Genomic DNA, 16,406 nt, shown 5'->3' with positions numbered 1-16,406 from the left:
TAATTCACAAAGGGCTCCCAAATAATACAAAAGAAAATTGTGAACATTGTCTTCCTAGAATCTCTGAGACTAAGTCCAAATAATAACAGGTCAATAACTAGATCAGCTCCAGAACACATCTCAAAATAGAAACTCAATCCATGTGTTTAGTAGTAATTATTCTTTCTTCCCCTACTCAAGTCCTCAGGTATTAATACAAACATCAGCAACATGGCTTTAAAGTCTTTTCTGATATACATTATCACCTAATGGATCCAATGGATATTCGAAGTCTGGTTATTGCTTAGTTAAGTACAGAGCACATTTGACTAGATTGCCTGACACAAAATAAAGACAACTGGTTTCCCTACGTATAAAAGAAAACAAAAACAAAAACCTTGTGGAAGCATGCCTTCAATATCAAAGTAGACAATAGAACTGTCACCTGTGGCCATCAACTATAACTGAAAACATTTCTGTGTATGTGTGTGTTTCAGTAATTGGAAGAGAGTCTGTCAAAAAGTCTTGGGTTAAAGAAGATAAATAACTGAAGTCTTTTTTCCTCCTTTATCATTTTTTTGTCTCTAATAGTAACTGGTTGTTCAGCAAGAGCTATTGTGCACATGGGAAAGAAAATGAAAGTCATTTGTTGCGATTTTCATCTACCCTTAAGCATTTCTGTTAAGATGGTTTGAATTGCTTATTGCTAGCTTGCCTTCTACAGCATGTCTTTAAATAAAGATGAAAAAACAAGATCCAATCTCAGATTGTAGAACAAATTGTAGAAAAAGAAACTGCAGTGGTTTATGGCATTCTGATGCATGGCTTTGGGCTGGGGCAGCAGTTCACCTTCCTGCTACCTGACTTATTTATCCTTGACCATCACAGAACATTTTCTACTGCTTGTGTTCCTCATCTCTCAGTCCTGTCTTTGTCACATACTGTTTGGGAACAGGAATTTTCAGTCTGTGCTTATTGTCACCTCTGCCCACAGCTGGCCTCCTCCTCTCGGGCCCCTCCCACACATCCGTTCTCCTCTCTAATGCAATATTTCCATTGTCTCATCCACTGTGTGATTGTACACAGGACCTATTTCCATGTTAGGATTAGGTTCTATAACCACAGCCCTACGTTTTGATCTTCATTTTTTTTTTCTAATTTCAGGGTATTATGAGGGTACAAACATTATGGTTACATTTTATGTCTTTGCCTCACCCAAACGAGGGTTAGAGGCATGCCCTTCCCCTCTACAATGCTCCCCGTGTCCTTTAGTTGTGGGTTTACCCCCCCATCCCCCTAATCCCTGGAGTGTATTACTGCCATGTGAGCACCCTAGTGTTCATCAGTTAGTACCAATTTGATGGCGAGTACAAGTGGAGCCCGTTCTTCCGATCTTGTGATACCTCACTTTGGATAATGAGCTTAAGTTTAAAGAACTTTCATAATCATAGCCTAATAAGAGCCACTTCTCTTCTCCAGAATCCTTTGTTTCTGCAGATGGCTATGATGGAGAAATAAAAATACTGGATAGAAAAGCATAAATTTTGATGGCGGCATTTCTGGCCCTGCACTCATTGGTTGTGTGAACTTAGGCAAGTTACCTTGCCTGTCTGGGTCTCAGTTTCCTCCTCTGTTGAAAAAACAAATATCTCCATCGTCGGAAGTGTGTAAAGATCAGTTGAGGTAACGTCGTAACCCACCTAGAGTCGTTCCTGATACCTCTCTGTGAAGGCTGGTTCACTTCTCTTATTACCTTCCTGCTTACCTACCAGTAGGGGTTCAAGGTGGGGATGGGATATCCAACAAGCAAAAACTAGTTTTTCCTTGTCTGAGACTAAATATCTTCAATAGTTCTGTCTTCCAACCTTCCCATTTTCTGGTACATTCCTGTACCAGCTCTCCTCCCTGCATCTTCAGTTCCCTATGTCTGCCAAGGAATGTGTAAGTCTCATCTGATTAAAAAGGAAAAAAAGGTGGGGAGAAGCCCCTTTGTTACCTCTGTTTTCCCCAAAGCCATCGTCATTTACTTGGCCAATAAATTAAGCCAATGCAATTCTTCAAAGTGTCATTAGTTCCATTTCCTCACGCCCCTATTCAGTGGCCCATAAATACTTCCTAACTGGTACATCTCATTCCACTGGTCTCCTGACTCCACTATTTTAAAATGCCCTTAGTTAAAACTCAACCCTGAAATCTACATTTAACAAATAAAGATACTCTGAATACCCTTGAATTGCAGAACCACCCAGTAATAACATAACGCAACTCACATATGTGATTTTGAATTTTCTAGTAGCCACATTAAAAAAGTAAAAAAGAAATATTTAAAAAGTAAAAAGCCACATAAAAGTGAAAAGCAACAATATTTTTTATTTAACCCAACACATCTTAAATATTATTTTAATAGGTAATCAATACTAACATTCTTAATGAGATATTTTCATTATTTTTATGCTAAGTCAGTGAAATCTGCTGTGTATTTTACACATAGAGCATGTCTCAGTTTGTGACCCTAGTCACATTCCTAGTACTAGACAGGCATGTGTGGTGAGTGGCTACCATATTGAACAGAGCAGGTCTGCACCATTTTTGGTGTAAGTTCTCCTGTCATTCCTTTTTAATTTCAAGACAGCTCTTGGTGTTCACTGAACATCCCTGATTACTCCTTCTTTGCTGACTTTCCTTTCTCTCTAATTTGTCAGTCTATGAAAGGTGCTACTTTCAGCCACCCCCCCCACCCCCCCAGCAAAAAAATCTATTTCACTCCTTCTGTTCATTAGTTCTACCTCCTCTGGGCACTGAGTACCTAGCGTGTCATGCCAAATCCATGGTATGACCATGAACACATTGCTTCAGTCAGGCTGAAAGGTAGAAACTGGAAAGAGAGATCAAAAGTCTTCTAATTTTCCCCTTTAATCCATCTTGTTGCCCAGAACCAATTTCCAGTGCATACCTGGAATGCTTTTTGTTCTTCCTTCTTTCCTCATCCCCTCAATCCATGGCTCATGTCTTCATACTTTTGTAGGGACCACATTCTACAGAAATGTCTTGATGCATCATTCACTGTACTTATCACTCAGGCTTTTGGACAGCAGCTGATATAATTTAAAAGCTTATAAAAAGTGCACTTGGAATATCTGTGCAGCTGTCTGCGGTGGCTACTCGAAGGACACAATGACTGATTTACTGGGTGGCAGAACATTATGGTTGACATGCTCTTGGTTATTTAGGGTGTCTTATTTTAGCATCAGAAGGACTCAGAGCCTATTTTGTGTACACCCCACAGCACACATGGCAAATGTGGTCTAAGAGGCTGCTCATGTGTGTGAATACCTCATAATGAGATATAAGACACTCATGATGATCTACTTACTTCTGAGTTTTGTGCCAACTTGTTTTTATGTTTCTTTTCAGGGTGCATCTGGTAGTAAGAATGTGTAGCTGTAGAAAGACAGCATGCTTTAGCAGGCAGGTATGTGAGCAGCATATATTGAACATTACTATTGTTCTCTAACTACATTCTCTTAAAGGGAATAGTACTGCCTTACAGGAATAGTATCCTTTGGGAGTTGAGATAGTACTTGCCAAATCTAGGGATGAGGTCAGTAGATACTGTTTAAAAATCAAAACAACTCACTCTTTCCTGATTTTCATCACTGCTGGCATGTGTTAGAGGACAAATCTTGACTCGTGAAGTTTAATAGGATTATCTGAGGGGTTCAAGCTTCTCACCTGTTTTTAGAGATTAGTGAACACCTGTTTGTACCCATTTTTCATCCACTTAGATTCTATATTAACTGTCTCCATTAAAGCATTCTTGAAATTTCTAGGTCCCTCCCACTTTAGCTAAGAATAAGTAAAACTCACTCCCACTACTTAATAAATAAGTATCTCTGAAAGTTAGTTATATTCATGATCCACTTTACTTTGAGGAAACCCTCACATCATTCCTCTAGCTGAGTTTTTATAGGGCTGACTGCATTTTTGTGAAAAATTATTTTGTTTTATAAAATAAAATAAATTAATGAATAAATTTTATAGCTCTTGATAAAATACTCTCTGTGTGTTCTAATGTGCACATTGTGCATATCCTCCAGCTCTAATTGGGATACCAGAAAAACAGACTGTCTTCAAGTAATTGTAAATACATCGGCATAATGCTTTAAATATGGGGACTGGCTAGATAATGTGTATATTATGCATAGATCACCAAATATTCTGAAAAAATGAGGTGTACTTCACATGAAAACTGCTATGGAGTCACCAATATTCTTTTCTTTGCACCTACAATGGGCTAAGATGCTGGTTAACATAGATTTCCAATTAGCAGAGAGCTGGGGAAATTGTTCCACCCCCTATATTACTGCCTATTCTATGCTAGAAAATGCTAAAAGTTGGTGCAGACCTTTTGATCTCATAGTCAGCTTTGTGATAGCAGGTCTATAATGGTCCTGGGGTGTCTGATTCTAGCTGATCCTCTCACTCTGACATATGTATGTGGCGTATGTGCATTTATTGTGGGAAATTTCAAATCTAACCTAGCTTTCTCCTTGGCCATCTTGAGGCTGTTGCAGGCAAGACAACCTGGCTAGAGAAAAACATAGTATCAGGCTTGGGATATGGCCCATTATTGTGAATGGGCTGCCAGTATTCTTTTTTCAGGCTTGAAGTCATTCCCCTGATGACTGTGAGACTTTAGGTTATTCAAGAGGGGTAGCAGGGAATAGGGGAAAGAGCATGGACTTTGAGATCTTGTAGACTTGTGGACAAATCCTGTCTCTGCGACTCACTACACAGCCCTGGATCAGCTGCTTAACCTCTCAAAAACTCAGTTACCTCATCTCGGCAATGATGATATCATACATACCTACTATAAAATTGTAACATAGAGATGTGGCCTCCAAGTCAACTAGCAAACTGTCTAGCTTGTAGCAGTCTCTTAAGAATCAGTGGGGCCGGGCGCGGTGGCTCACGCCTGTAATCCTAGCACTCTGGGAGGCCGAGGCGGGCGGATCGTTCTGAGCTCAGGAGTTCGAGACCAGCCTGAGCAAGAGCGAGACCCCCGTCTCTACCAAAAAAATGGAAAGAAATTAATTGGACAGCTAAAAATATATGTAGAAAAACTTAGCCGGGCATGGTGGCGCGTGCCTGTGGTCCCAGCTACTTGGGAGGCTGAGACAGTAGGATTGCTTGAGCCCAGGAGTTTGAGGTTGCTGTGAGCTAGGCTGACTCCACGGCACTCGCCCCAGGCAAGAGAGTGAGACTCTGTCTCAAAAAAAAAAAAAAAAAAAGAAAAAAAAAAAGAGAATCAGTGGCTATTATGAGATCATATGGATAACTCTGTACAGGATCCGAGAGTAAAAATCCAAGTCTCTTTTAATTGGGATAAGGAATCTGCATCCGGGGGCCCATGTCAAGTTATGGCATCATTTTAAAATGTACGGGCTTCTTTCAAGTTCTTTGCTATTTGTTGTTTTAGCACTGTATGTGGCGTGTATTGTAAACCAAATCTACATGAATATCAGCCACACCCTTAGCCATTTGTAATGTCAATGGAATTTTAATAACCCCTCCATTTATTTTCTGGATATAGATTTCCCACAGTTGCAGCAAGCTAAATATTTTTGCATTGTCTTTTTTGTAGCAGAAAATATAATTCTACATATGCTATTTAATATCTTCATATGTGTTTATGTAACTATACTCAGATTCATATTCATATTCAGGAAAGAATTCATATTTTAAAAGAATGTATGATTTATGGACTGTATGGGAATCTATTTTGGTTCTTTGCTAGGAGATTTTGAATTCTTCGTGCAATGTACTCTACTGAACTGACAAGTCATTTTCATGATTTTCTGGAATTATTTGGTTTTTTTCTCTAAGGCATGTAAAGGTTGAAATGAAGAAAAATAAACTTGATCATTTTAATATAATCCATGAGATTAGTTTATACAAAGAGAAATTCATTTTAAGTTTTGAAAGGTTGAGAAATTATTTCTGAATTTTTACTCACTTCTGATTATTTGAATTTTGATCTTTCTTTATTACTTCTTACCTAGGTTACTTGTTGGTTCCAGAAAACCATCAGAGATTTACAGGAACAAAGTCTAGGTTCATCTCTTTCAGACAATGAGGAGCTAATTCGCAAGCATGAGGAACTGATTATAAAAGCAAAGGTAAGAGACACATTAGACACATTAAAATATAATTGAAAAATGCATGAACTTCTCTTGAATATGCTTCTGTGGGTAATTTAGAGGAGAACTAAAAAACTGTTTTTGAATAATCTACTATTTACATAGTAAAGATCTCGATCACATTAGCAAATACCACCATGCATTCATTGAGCTTCTAGAATAATAATAAACAAAACAATGGCTTCTACAACAATAACTATATATTTTTTGAGTAGTTACTATGTACCAGGCACTGTACTAAGGTATGTGAGAGGCATTATCTAAATTATCACAAACCCTTAAGGAGTAGGTATTATTTTCCCCATTTTATGGATCAAATCACAGAGGCTTAGAGATTCAAAGTAACTTGACCAATATAATAGGTCTTGTTAGTGGCAGAGTTGAAATTCGATTCTAGATTTTGTTTAATCCCAGGGCTCAAGCTCTTAAACATTACACTTTGTTAGCTTTCTAAAAAATTTTATTTCTACACTGAGGGCTTGCTACACTATCACTTTTATGATTTCCAGGTATAGTTTGATTGCTGTTCCCATTTACATTTCCCTAGTTCCTTAACTTGCTTCAAATATCTCAGTTTGGTAATAAGTAACAGCTATCAGCCAGGCAACCACTTGTAGGTATGTGGAATATGTAAAAACGGAACCATGAAGTACTGAAAGCAAAATGAGCAAAGCAGCCATGTGGCAATTGCTCCTCTCCCTGTTGTGTCTTGTTATTTGGAAATCTATGCACTTACACATGGGGGGGGTCTATAAATACTTTGCAAAAGTTTTTCAGGTGCTCCATATTGATCTGCAAGAAAACAAATGTCTATCATAGCAGATTGAGTGGGAATAGTGAATAATTACTATCAAGATTTAGAGAAATTTACATTATTAATATCTTGGGTGGTTGATATTTGTAGGTAGAGCTAAGTCATAAAGCTCTGGAAAACAATGGGCCAAAGCTACTAGACAATGATTGAAAATAGGGAAGACAGTATGTACATGTCTGAGAGGACAGCAGTTAGAGGATAGGGATGAAGGAAGTAGATTGCATTTATTTAGACTTAAATCTCCTCATAGGGATCATAACACTTTGTTTTGTTTTAGTTTAATTTCTTGCTTCTGTTTGAACACTGCAGTATATTGCAGGTATTCAAAGTGTTTGGTTTGAATATTTGCTGGACAAAATGTGCAGCTATAGAAGACTGTTGACTGGTAATGACTGATCATTTTTTGAGTTCTTTAAAATTTTTCAGCACTTGATTTATATGTTTAGGAAGTTAAAAGCTATTAACATGACCCACAATAGTGGTACATCTGTTACAATTGATGGACCTACGCTGACATATCATTATCACCCAAAGTCCATAGTTTACATGAGGGTTCACTCTTGGAATTGTACATTCTGTGGGTTTGGATAAATGTATAATGACATGCATCCATCATTATAGAATCATAAGACTGTTTTCACTGCCCTAAGAACCCTCTGTGCTCTGCCGATTCATTGCTCCTTCCCCAGCCCCTGGCAACCACTGATCTTTTGACTGTCTCCATAGTTTTGCCTTTTCCACAATGTCATATCAGTTAGAATCATACAGTATGGAACCTATTCAGATTGGCATTTTTCACTTCATAATATGCATTCAAGTTTCCTCTGTGTCTTTTCATGGCTTGATAGTTCATTTCTGTTTAGAGCTAAATAATATTCCATTGTCTGGATGTATCACAGTTTATTTATCCATTCACCTACTGAAAGATATCTTGGTTGCTTCTAAATTTTGACAATTATGAATAAAGTTGTTATTAATATTCACGTGCAAGTTTCTGTGTGGACATAATTTTCCAGCTCATTTGGGTAAATACCAAGGAGCATGATTGCTGGATTGTATGGTAAGAGTATATTTAGTTTTGTTAGAAATCGCAAATTGTCTTCCAAAGTGGCTGTACCATTTTATATCTCCACTAGCAACGAATGGGATTTCCTGTTGTTCCACATTATTGCCAGCATTTTGTTTTGTCAGTGTTTTTGATTTTGGCCATTTAATAGTTGTGTGGTGGTATCTCGTTGCTTTAATTTGTATTTCCTTAATTATATACGATGTGGAACATCTTTTACATGCTTATTTGTCTATATATTTTCTTTGGTGACATGTCTGTTAGTCTTTGGCTCATTTTTTAATCAGGTTGTTTGTTTTCTTATTGTTGAGTAGAAATAAATTTTTAATAACATTTTATTATATGAAGTACATGATAGAAAATTTCAAAATTATAAGGAAAATAATTGTCAATCCTTCAACCCAAAGATAATCATTATTAGTATTTTGCACATTCCCTTTCAGTCTTTTCACATACAACCTTAGAAATACACAGCATTAGAGTCATGCTCTTGTCCCCATTTAAAGTTTATCAGAAGTATTTCCTAAAGTAACCTAATATCCTTTAGCTGAAAAATATTCTATTATATGGATGAAATCAAATTACAGTATTACATACTTTATTATTTAAGCAATATGAATATCCAAGCAAAGATTGTAAAAAGGGTTCTAATTCCTGATAAACATCATTATGTTCCAGACAAGTCTAATGTCTTTCTTTATGTATACATTATTCATATATTAAATTTTTGGTCTGTCTAGTGCGTTAATGTTCTGGGAGCAATGCAATACCTGGAAGTTAACTGTAATGCTATAATGGGTTGTGCTTACATGGAGGAAAATAGAATCAGATCCCTGTGTCACTCACTATGTAAATATGGGTACACTTGATCTCTCTGAGCCTCACTTTCCTCACCCGTAAAGAGGAGCCTTGAAAATTCAATTAGAAAATATTTGTGAAAGCACCACATTTTGGTAGTGCCTCCCAAAATGTTTTCTTTCCCATCCATGGTGTAAACTTTCAAATAGTTTTCATCAGTGGCTTTTCAACAATCTCATTTCTTCTTCTTAGAGAAGAAATCCAATTTTATATGTCCTTAAATAGTAAGCAGCATATTACATTTTGGACTTTTGTTTGGGTGTGGGTATGAAGAGAGGAATGGGGAACATTCCTTTCAAAGAAGATTTAACATAGAAACAAGGAATCAAGCTGGGGACTCATTAGTGAAACTCAAATAAATAATCTGGTAACACAGAGAAAGCAGGTGTTTCAGCTACCCACAGTTAAATTGAACAGCAGGGAGCTGGTGTGCATGGCTTGTTAGTCTATTCAGTAAGTTCTTTCTAAATAAACTTTGAAAATGTCTCTATTGTTTCTTACTGGAATAAGTTCAAAATAAAAAATACACCAATTTTCAAAACTCTTACTACATGTGATACTTGATTCAGAATGTGTCAAAATGATTGAACTAAAAGTTTTTTTAATACAATCTTTGACTATGGGTAATTGTTTAAAATTATACTTTATTGAATATGAAAAATTATTTTTATTTTATATATGTAACAGATAAAGAAATAGCAGACATAGATGATTATAAATCATCCTTTGGTAAGAATCTTAAATACTCTTAAATTGTATTATACATAAACTTGTTGCCCCAAGGCTTGAATTCAACCTCTGAAGCCCAGAACTAGTTGTAGGATGTATTAAAACAATATGTAAACAAATACTTGCTTATTAACTCCTCTGAGGAGGCATAATCATTAATTTTCTTACACATCAGAAATAATTTTTATAGAAGAACTGCCTTCAGGAACCAACCTGTACTTCTTCTATAGCTTCAACCTTTGGTTCAGTTCTGGTCCTTTGTAGTTGGTCCTATAGGGGAGTGTTTGGATTAGTGCTTCTCAACTCAGGCTTCACATTAGAGTCATCTGAGGGGCACTGAAAAAATACTGGTCTAGATCTCATTCCCAGAGGTTCTATGTAGTCCTTGGTGGGCATCATGCTTTTTAAAAAAAATTATTGTCAGTCCTGAACTAGGAAGAAATAGAACTCCTCATCAGACAAGTAACAAGACCTTAAATCAGTAATGAAAAATCTCCCAATGAAAAAAAGCCCAAGGCCAGATGGATTCACAACTGAATTCTACTAAACATACAAAGAAGAACTAATATCAATTTTCCCAAAACTGTTCAAAACAATCACGGAGGAAGGAATTCTCCCTAACTCATTCTACAAAGCCAGTATCACCCTTATGTCCAAACTAGACAAAGACACAACAAAAAAAGAAAACTACAGACCGATATCCCTAATGAACATAGATGTAAAAATCCTCAACAAAATACTAGAAAATCATATCCAATAGCACATCAAAAGGATAATTCACCATGATCAAGTGGGTTTTATACCAGGGATGCAAGAATGGTTCAGCATATGCAAATCAATAAATGTGATACATCACAAAACAGAATTAAGGATAAAAACTATATGATCATGTCAATAGATGCAGAAAAAGCGTTCAGCAAAATTCAGCATCACTTCATGATAAAAATCCTGAACAAACTAGGCATAGAAGGAACATACCTTAAAACAATAAAGGCCACATACAACAAACTGACAGCCAACATGATACTTAATGGGGAAAAGTTGAAAGCATTCCCCCCTAAGAACTGGAACAAGACAAGGATCTCCACTTTCACCACTCTTATTCAATGTAGTATTGGAAGTCCTTGCCAGAGCAATCAGACAAGAGAAAAAAATAAAAAACATCTAAATTGGAAAAGAGGAAGTCAAATTATTCCTGTTCACTGATGATATAACCTTATATCTAGAAAACCCTAAAGACTCTGCCAAAAAACTCTTAGATTTGAACTTAGTAAAGTTTCAGGATACAAAATCAATGTACAGAAATCAGTAGCATTTCTATACACCAAAAATGATCTGGCTGAGAGCTAAATCAAGAAGGCAGTCCCATTTAAAATAGCTATAAAAAATATAAAATACATAGGAATATATTTATCCAAGAAGGTTAAAGATCTCTATAAGGAAAAACTTGAAGGTGACACAAACAAATGAAAAGGCATCGCACGTTCATGGGTCTGAAGAATTAATACTGTCAAAATGACCATAATACCCAAAGCAATCCATAGGTTCAATGCAACCTCCATCAAAATACCAACATCATTTGTTGCAGAATTAGAAAAAAAAAAAACCCTAAAGTTTGTATGGAACCAAGAAAGAGCCTGAATAGCCAGAGCAATCTTGAGGAAAAAAAAAAAAAAAAAAAAGCTGGAGGCTTATACTATAAGGCTAAGTAACCAAAATAGCATGATACTGGCATAAAAATAGATCAGTTGAACAGAATAGAGAACCTAGAAATAAAGCCATATACTTACAGCCAAATGATCTTTGACAAAGTCAAAAAAAAGCATACACTGAGGAAAGGACACCCTTTTAAAAAATGGTACTGGGAAAATTGGATTGCCATATGCAGAAAAATGAAACTGGATCTCCATATCTCACCATATACCAAAATCAACTTAAGATGGATTAAAGACTTGAATGTAAGACCTGAAACTATAAAGATACTGGAAGAAAACCTAGGAAAAACACTTCTTTACATCTAGGCAAAGAATTCATGACTAAGACCTCAAAACAGTAGCAACAGAAACAAAAATAGACAAATGGGACTTAGTTAAACTACAAAGCTTGGTATATACAATAAAGAAATAATCAACAGAGTGAAGAGACAACCCGTGGAATGGCAGAAAATATATGAAAACTGTATGTTAGGGGACTAATATTCAGAATTTATAAGGAATTAAAAAACAACGCAAAAGAATCCCCAAATAAGCTCATTAAAAAGTGGGATAAGGCCATGAATAGGTATTTTTCAAAAGAAGACAAATGACCAAAAAGCATATGAAAAAAAAAGTTCAATATTGCTGATCATCAGAGAAATACAAATTCGAACCACAATGAGATACTGTCTTACACCAATCAGAATGGATATTATTAAAAAGACAAAAAAAATCATTGTCGAGGGTGCAGAAAAAAGGGAACTCATATACTGTTGGTGAGAATGTAAATTAGTACAACTTCTATGGAAAACAGTATGGAAATTTCTTGAAGAACTAAAAATAGAACAATCCAGCAATCCCATTACTGGGTATCCACCCAAAGCAAAAGAAATCAGTATATAAAGAAGATACCTGCACTTGTATGCTTATCACAGCACTATTCACAATAGCAAAAATAATGAAATCAACCTAAGTGCCCATCAATGGAGGACTGGATAAAGAAAATGTGGTAATATAATAATAAATAATGGAATACTATTCAGCCATGAAAAAGAATGGAATCATGTCTGTTACAGCAACATGGATGAAACTGGAGGCCATTATCTTTAGTGAAACAACTCAGACACAGAAACACAAATACCATACATCCTCACTTATAAATGGGAGATACATAACATGTACACATGGAAGCAGAGTGTGCAATGATGGACAATACAGACTCAGAGGGGTGGGTGGGATGGAGGGGATAATGGGAGGTTGCTTGGTGGGTACAATATGTGTTGCTCCAGTGATGGATGCACTTAAGGCTCTGACTTTACTGCAATGCAGTATATCAATGTAGCAAAATTGCACTTGTACCCCATGAATATATATAAACAAAAATAAATTTAAAAAATGTACTGTCAATCTTAGAATGTTGGAGTTTTTATCAAAAAAAGAAATCCGGATTTCCTGTTCCTTCTAAACAACTGGAAGATTGGGCTTACCAGGCTTACCTTCCCACATAGACATAAGTGACTCTTGGCTACAATCCAGCAATACTTGTTTCCACTAGAAAAGGCATCTGCATTCCAGTTTGCCAGAGTCCCCACCATTCCTTATTACCTCTCCCCTCCCACTCTTTCTTCATTCATTCGCATTATTCATCTGGCCCCTTGTAAGCATTTGGGTTTGACACCTGATGAGCAATGAGATACCATCCAAGCAAAGTAGTAGCTTAAACTGATTTGCATGTTAGAAAATTACCTTGGAAACAATGTGAGTGATAGTGATGGGAGAGAGTGAGATTGAAAACAGGAAAATCACTTAAGAAACTATTGTAGTTTGAATGGGAATGACTTTAGGTAGGGCATGATCTGTTTCGAGATAGAGATTATTAAACTCCATCTCCAAAGATTAAAGGAAATTTACAGCCTTGTTATTCAAGGTGTGACTCCCAGACAGAAGCAGTAGCATCTGAGAGTTGTTGGAAATGTAGAATCTCAAATTCTACCTATCAAACCTATTTAGTCAAATTCTGTGTTTTAACAAATTCCCTAAGATTTGTATTCACACTAAAATTTAAGAGGCACTGACTTGAGGTTTTTCCCTTGTGTTTCATGTGTATGTTCTTAATTTTCACAGATGACTACATATTGTTTGTAAAGTCCTTGATTAACAATAATCTTTAGAGTTCTGGGAAAGAAGCAAACAGAAAATGGTGTATAGAAACATCATCTTCAATGTTTTAATATAGCAGCATTTACATTCCTCAGCTTCAAGATTAAAACCATCTTCCATGATTCATCATCTAATCCAATTTTCCAAGTGATTGAAAATATTTTCCAGTTGTTGCTGAGTGATCTCATAAATTGGATTTGTGATCTTGGCCCCAAGTTCCTTCAAATCATATTATTTGGAGATCATTGAAAAATACCAATACTTAGGTCTCACATAAACTTTATTGAAAGGAAAAAGTCAAGTTTATAAATGTGAGATAAGGAAGTAAAGTAGAATCTCTTCAAAGCTTATTTGAATATTTTAAATGTATAATTATCAATAAAACCAGTATAAGAAAATGATTCTTTAAAAATCTGTTTATTGCTTTATTTTTTTGATTACATTGTACCTTATCATTTTGGAAAAAATAGAAAATACATAAGACTAAACAAAAGAAAATAATTAAAATCACATATTAATTACATGGGTGTATATGGAAATGGAAAGGAAATATAAAACACATACATACATATGAGTATTCCAAAAGTATGTGATTGTGTGTCTATGTATACACTATATATGTGTGTGTTTGTGTACAAAATTGTGCATGCTGGCCGGGCACGGTGGCTCATGCCTGTAATCCTAGCACTCTGGGAGGCCGAGGTGGGAGGATCATTTGAGCTCAGGAGTTCGAGACCAGCCTGAGCAAGAGCGAGACCCCGTCTCTACTAAAAATAGAAAGAAATTGGCCAAACAACTAAAAATAGAAAAAATTAGCTGGGCATGGTGGCGTGTGCCTGTAGTCCCAGCTACCTGGGAGGCTGAGGCAGAAGGATCACTTGAGGCCAGGAGTTTGAGGTTGCTGTGAGCTAGGCTGACGCCACGGCACTCTAACCCAGGCAAGAGAGTGAGACTCTGTCTCAAAAAAAAAAAAAAAATTGTGCATGCATTGTTTTGCAATGTGATTTTTCCAATTAGTGTTATATCATAAGCATTTCCCCATTCTAATACGTAGTATAAATATGTTTTTTAAGTATTGCATGTTACCAAACTGTGTAGATATACCATCCATTATTTGAGGCAGCAATACATATTGTCTTAGAGTATGGCAATGGAGTGAATGGTACATTCATGAATTACCTGGAGATTTTAAATGGCAGGTTCTGATTCATCAGGTTTGGGGTGGGGCCTTAGTGTCTGCATTTCTAACAAGCTCCAATGTAATGTTGGTGCTGCTGGTCTCTGGACCACCCTTTGGTTAACTAAGTGTGTGAAGAAAAGAACTGCAGAAGGAAAGAGTGTAAGTGATAGATTCAAATTACTGGGTCATTGTTAGAACTCAGAAGATACAGATCTAGAAAAATCTTTGAGTCTTTTAAGGAGTAGACATGACTGTTTAAGCTTAAAACTTAATTTCTTTTGATGTTTATATTTATTCCTGGGCCCATTACTCAGGTAATTGAAGATCGAAAGACAAATATTTAAATTCTCTGACTGTTCCTTTTTAAAAATAGGAATATTCCCTCAGAAGTAGCCCTTATATGAAATATTTAGTACAAAAGGAACTACTTCTATGTCTCTCAGGTGGTTTAAGAGGTATGTAGCAATATCCAGAGTTTGTATATCATAGTTTCCAGGTTATCCAAATATTTTCCATGTGTTTCACATGCAATGTGAACAATTTTCTTCTCATTGCTGCACATATTAACCTCTTTAAAGAAGCTGACTATTCTGCTATTTGAACTTTCATTACATCCCCAAATTCCTTCACTGAGCATATGTGAAAAAATTGTAAAATCACTATGAAACATAGTGCTTCAGTAAATCGACTCACATCATGTCTGATGATGACAAAGAAAATCTATAAAAGGACACAGAGTCTGTTTCTTTTATAATGTTTCATCTAATTTAAAAAATAAAGTGGAGTCTGAATCAGAAATGTCTCAAGGCAGAAATTAAGTGAGTTCTGCAAACAGTAAGACACCTGCATTAATGCATTTCAGTTCCTCTGTCTTCATTTTAGTGAATAATTTGTTTTACTTGTCTGATTTTTTAATGAACTTCCCAATTAAAAGCAGATGTCATTTTTCACAGAACATAAATTAGAAACAATTTTATTGCTAACATGCAAAATATATATAAATAGTATTGAACTTGCCAGCAAGCATTGAGAAAGTCCACAAAAATGTTGTGATTTTATCACTAGTAATGCTGTTCTAGCCTTAACTTGCAGGTCAATTTAAAGCTTAGTAAACCATATGCTTTCATTTCCAAGGGAAATTTTAATTTAGAAAGTCTCTCAGAAATATTTATGGCCATTTAAGAAGGGGGTGAGTAAAGAAAGCCAATAAAATATTGCATTCTGTGATCACTAAAACTATCTACTGTCACTTTACTTACAGATTGTTTACCAGCTCGTTAAGTTTAAATACTTAGAAAAAGTTTTCTTAGTTTTGACTTTTCCACATACATCTTCTTTTTTTTGGACATTTGTCGGCCTTTAAATAAAAATTCCCACAAAGCATGGCTTTTTACAGTTCCTATTATTACAATAATGTTATAGTATATATATAATATGCTATGAATATAAAGCATGGTAATATAATAATATTGCTATCATAATAATAATAGTGAAATTAAGTTTATGTTAAGTGGACACCTGAGAAGGCACTTTCTTATGATTTAACTCAGTCATGCCTTAAATACCTACAACCTTCCTGTGCTAATTTAGCATCCATTTGGTGACTTATTCAATGCCCTGGCCTTGGTTTTCCTTACCTTTTTACTCCAAAGGCCTTTCTTTTCAGCTCCCTCCAGCTTCCCACTCCTGTAGCTGCCACACTTTGTTTAATGGCATCACCCAAAAC

At 35.8% G+C, this 16,406-nt stretch overlaps 1 protein-coding gene across 1 annotated transcript in view; it reads left to right on the top strand.

Moving 5' to 3' along the window:
• The window catches only part of CCDC141 (coiled-coil domain containing 141), a 164,172-nt gene that overhangs the window by 61,545 nt on the left and 86,221 nt on the right, over positions 1-16,406 (top strand). Inside the window, exon 6 of the mRNA XM_012650763.1 lies at positions 6,042-6,158. Within this exon, the coding sequence (XP_012506217.1) occupies positions 6,042-6,158 (117 nt within the window). The remainder of the gene's footprint in view (positions 1-6,041; positions 6,159-16,406) is intronic.

This window comes from Propithecus coquereli, unplaced genomic scaffold (genome assembly GCF_000956105.1).
Source record: "Propithecus coquereli isolate 6110/MARCELLA unplaced genomic scaffold, Pcoq_1.0 Scaffold34, whole genome shotgun sequence".
NCBI lineage: Eukaryota > Metazoa > Chordata > Mammalia > Primates > Indriidae > Propithecus > Propithecus coquereli.
Note: the sequence above shows the minus strand (reverse complement) of the source record. Positions and strands in the feature narration are given on the sequence as shown.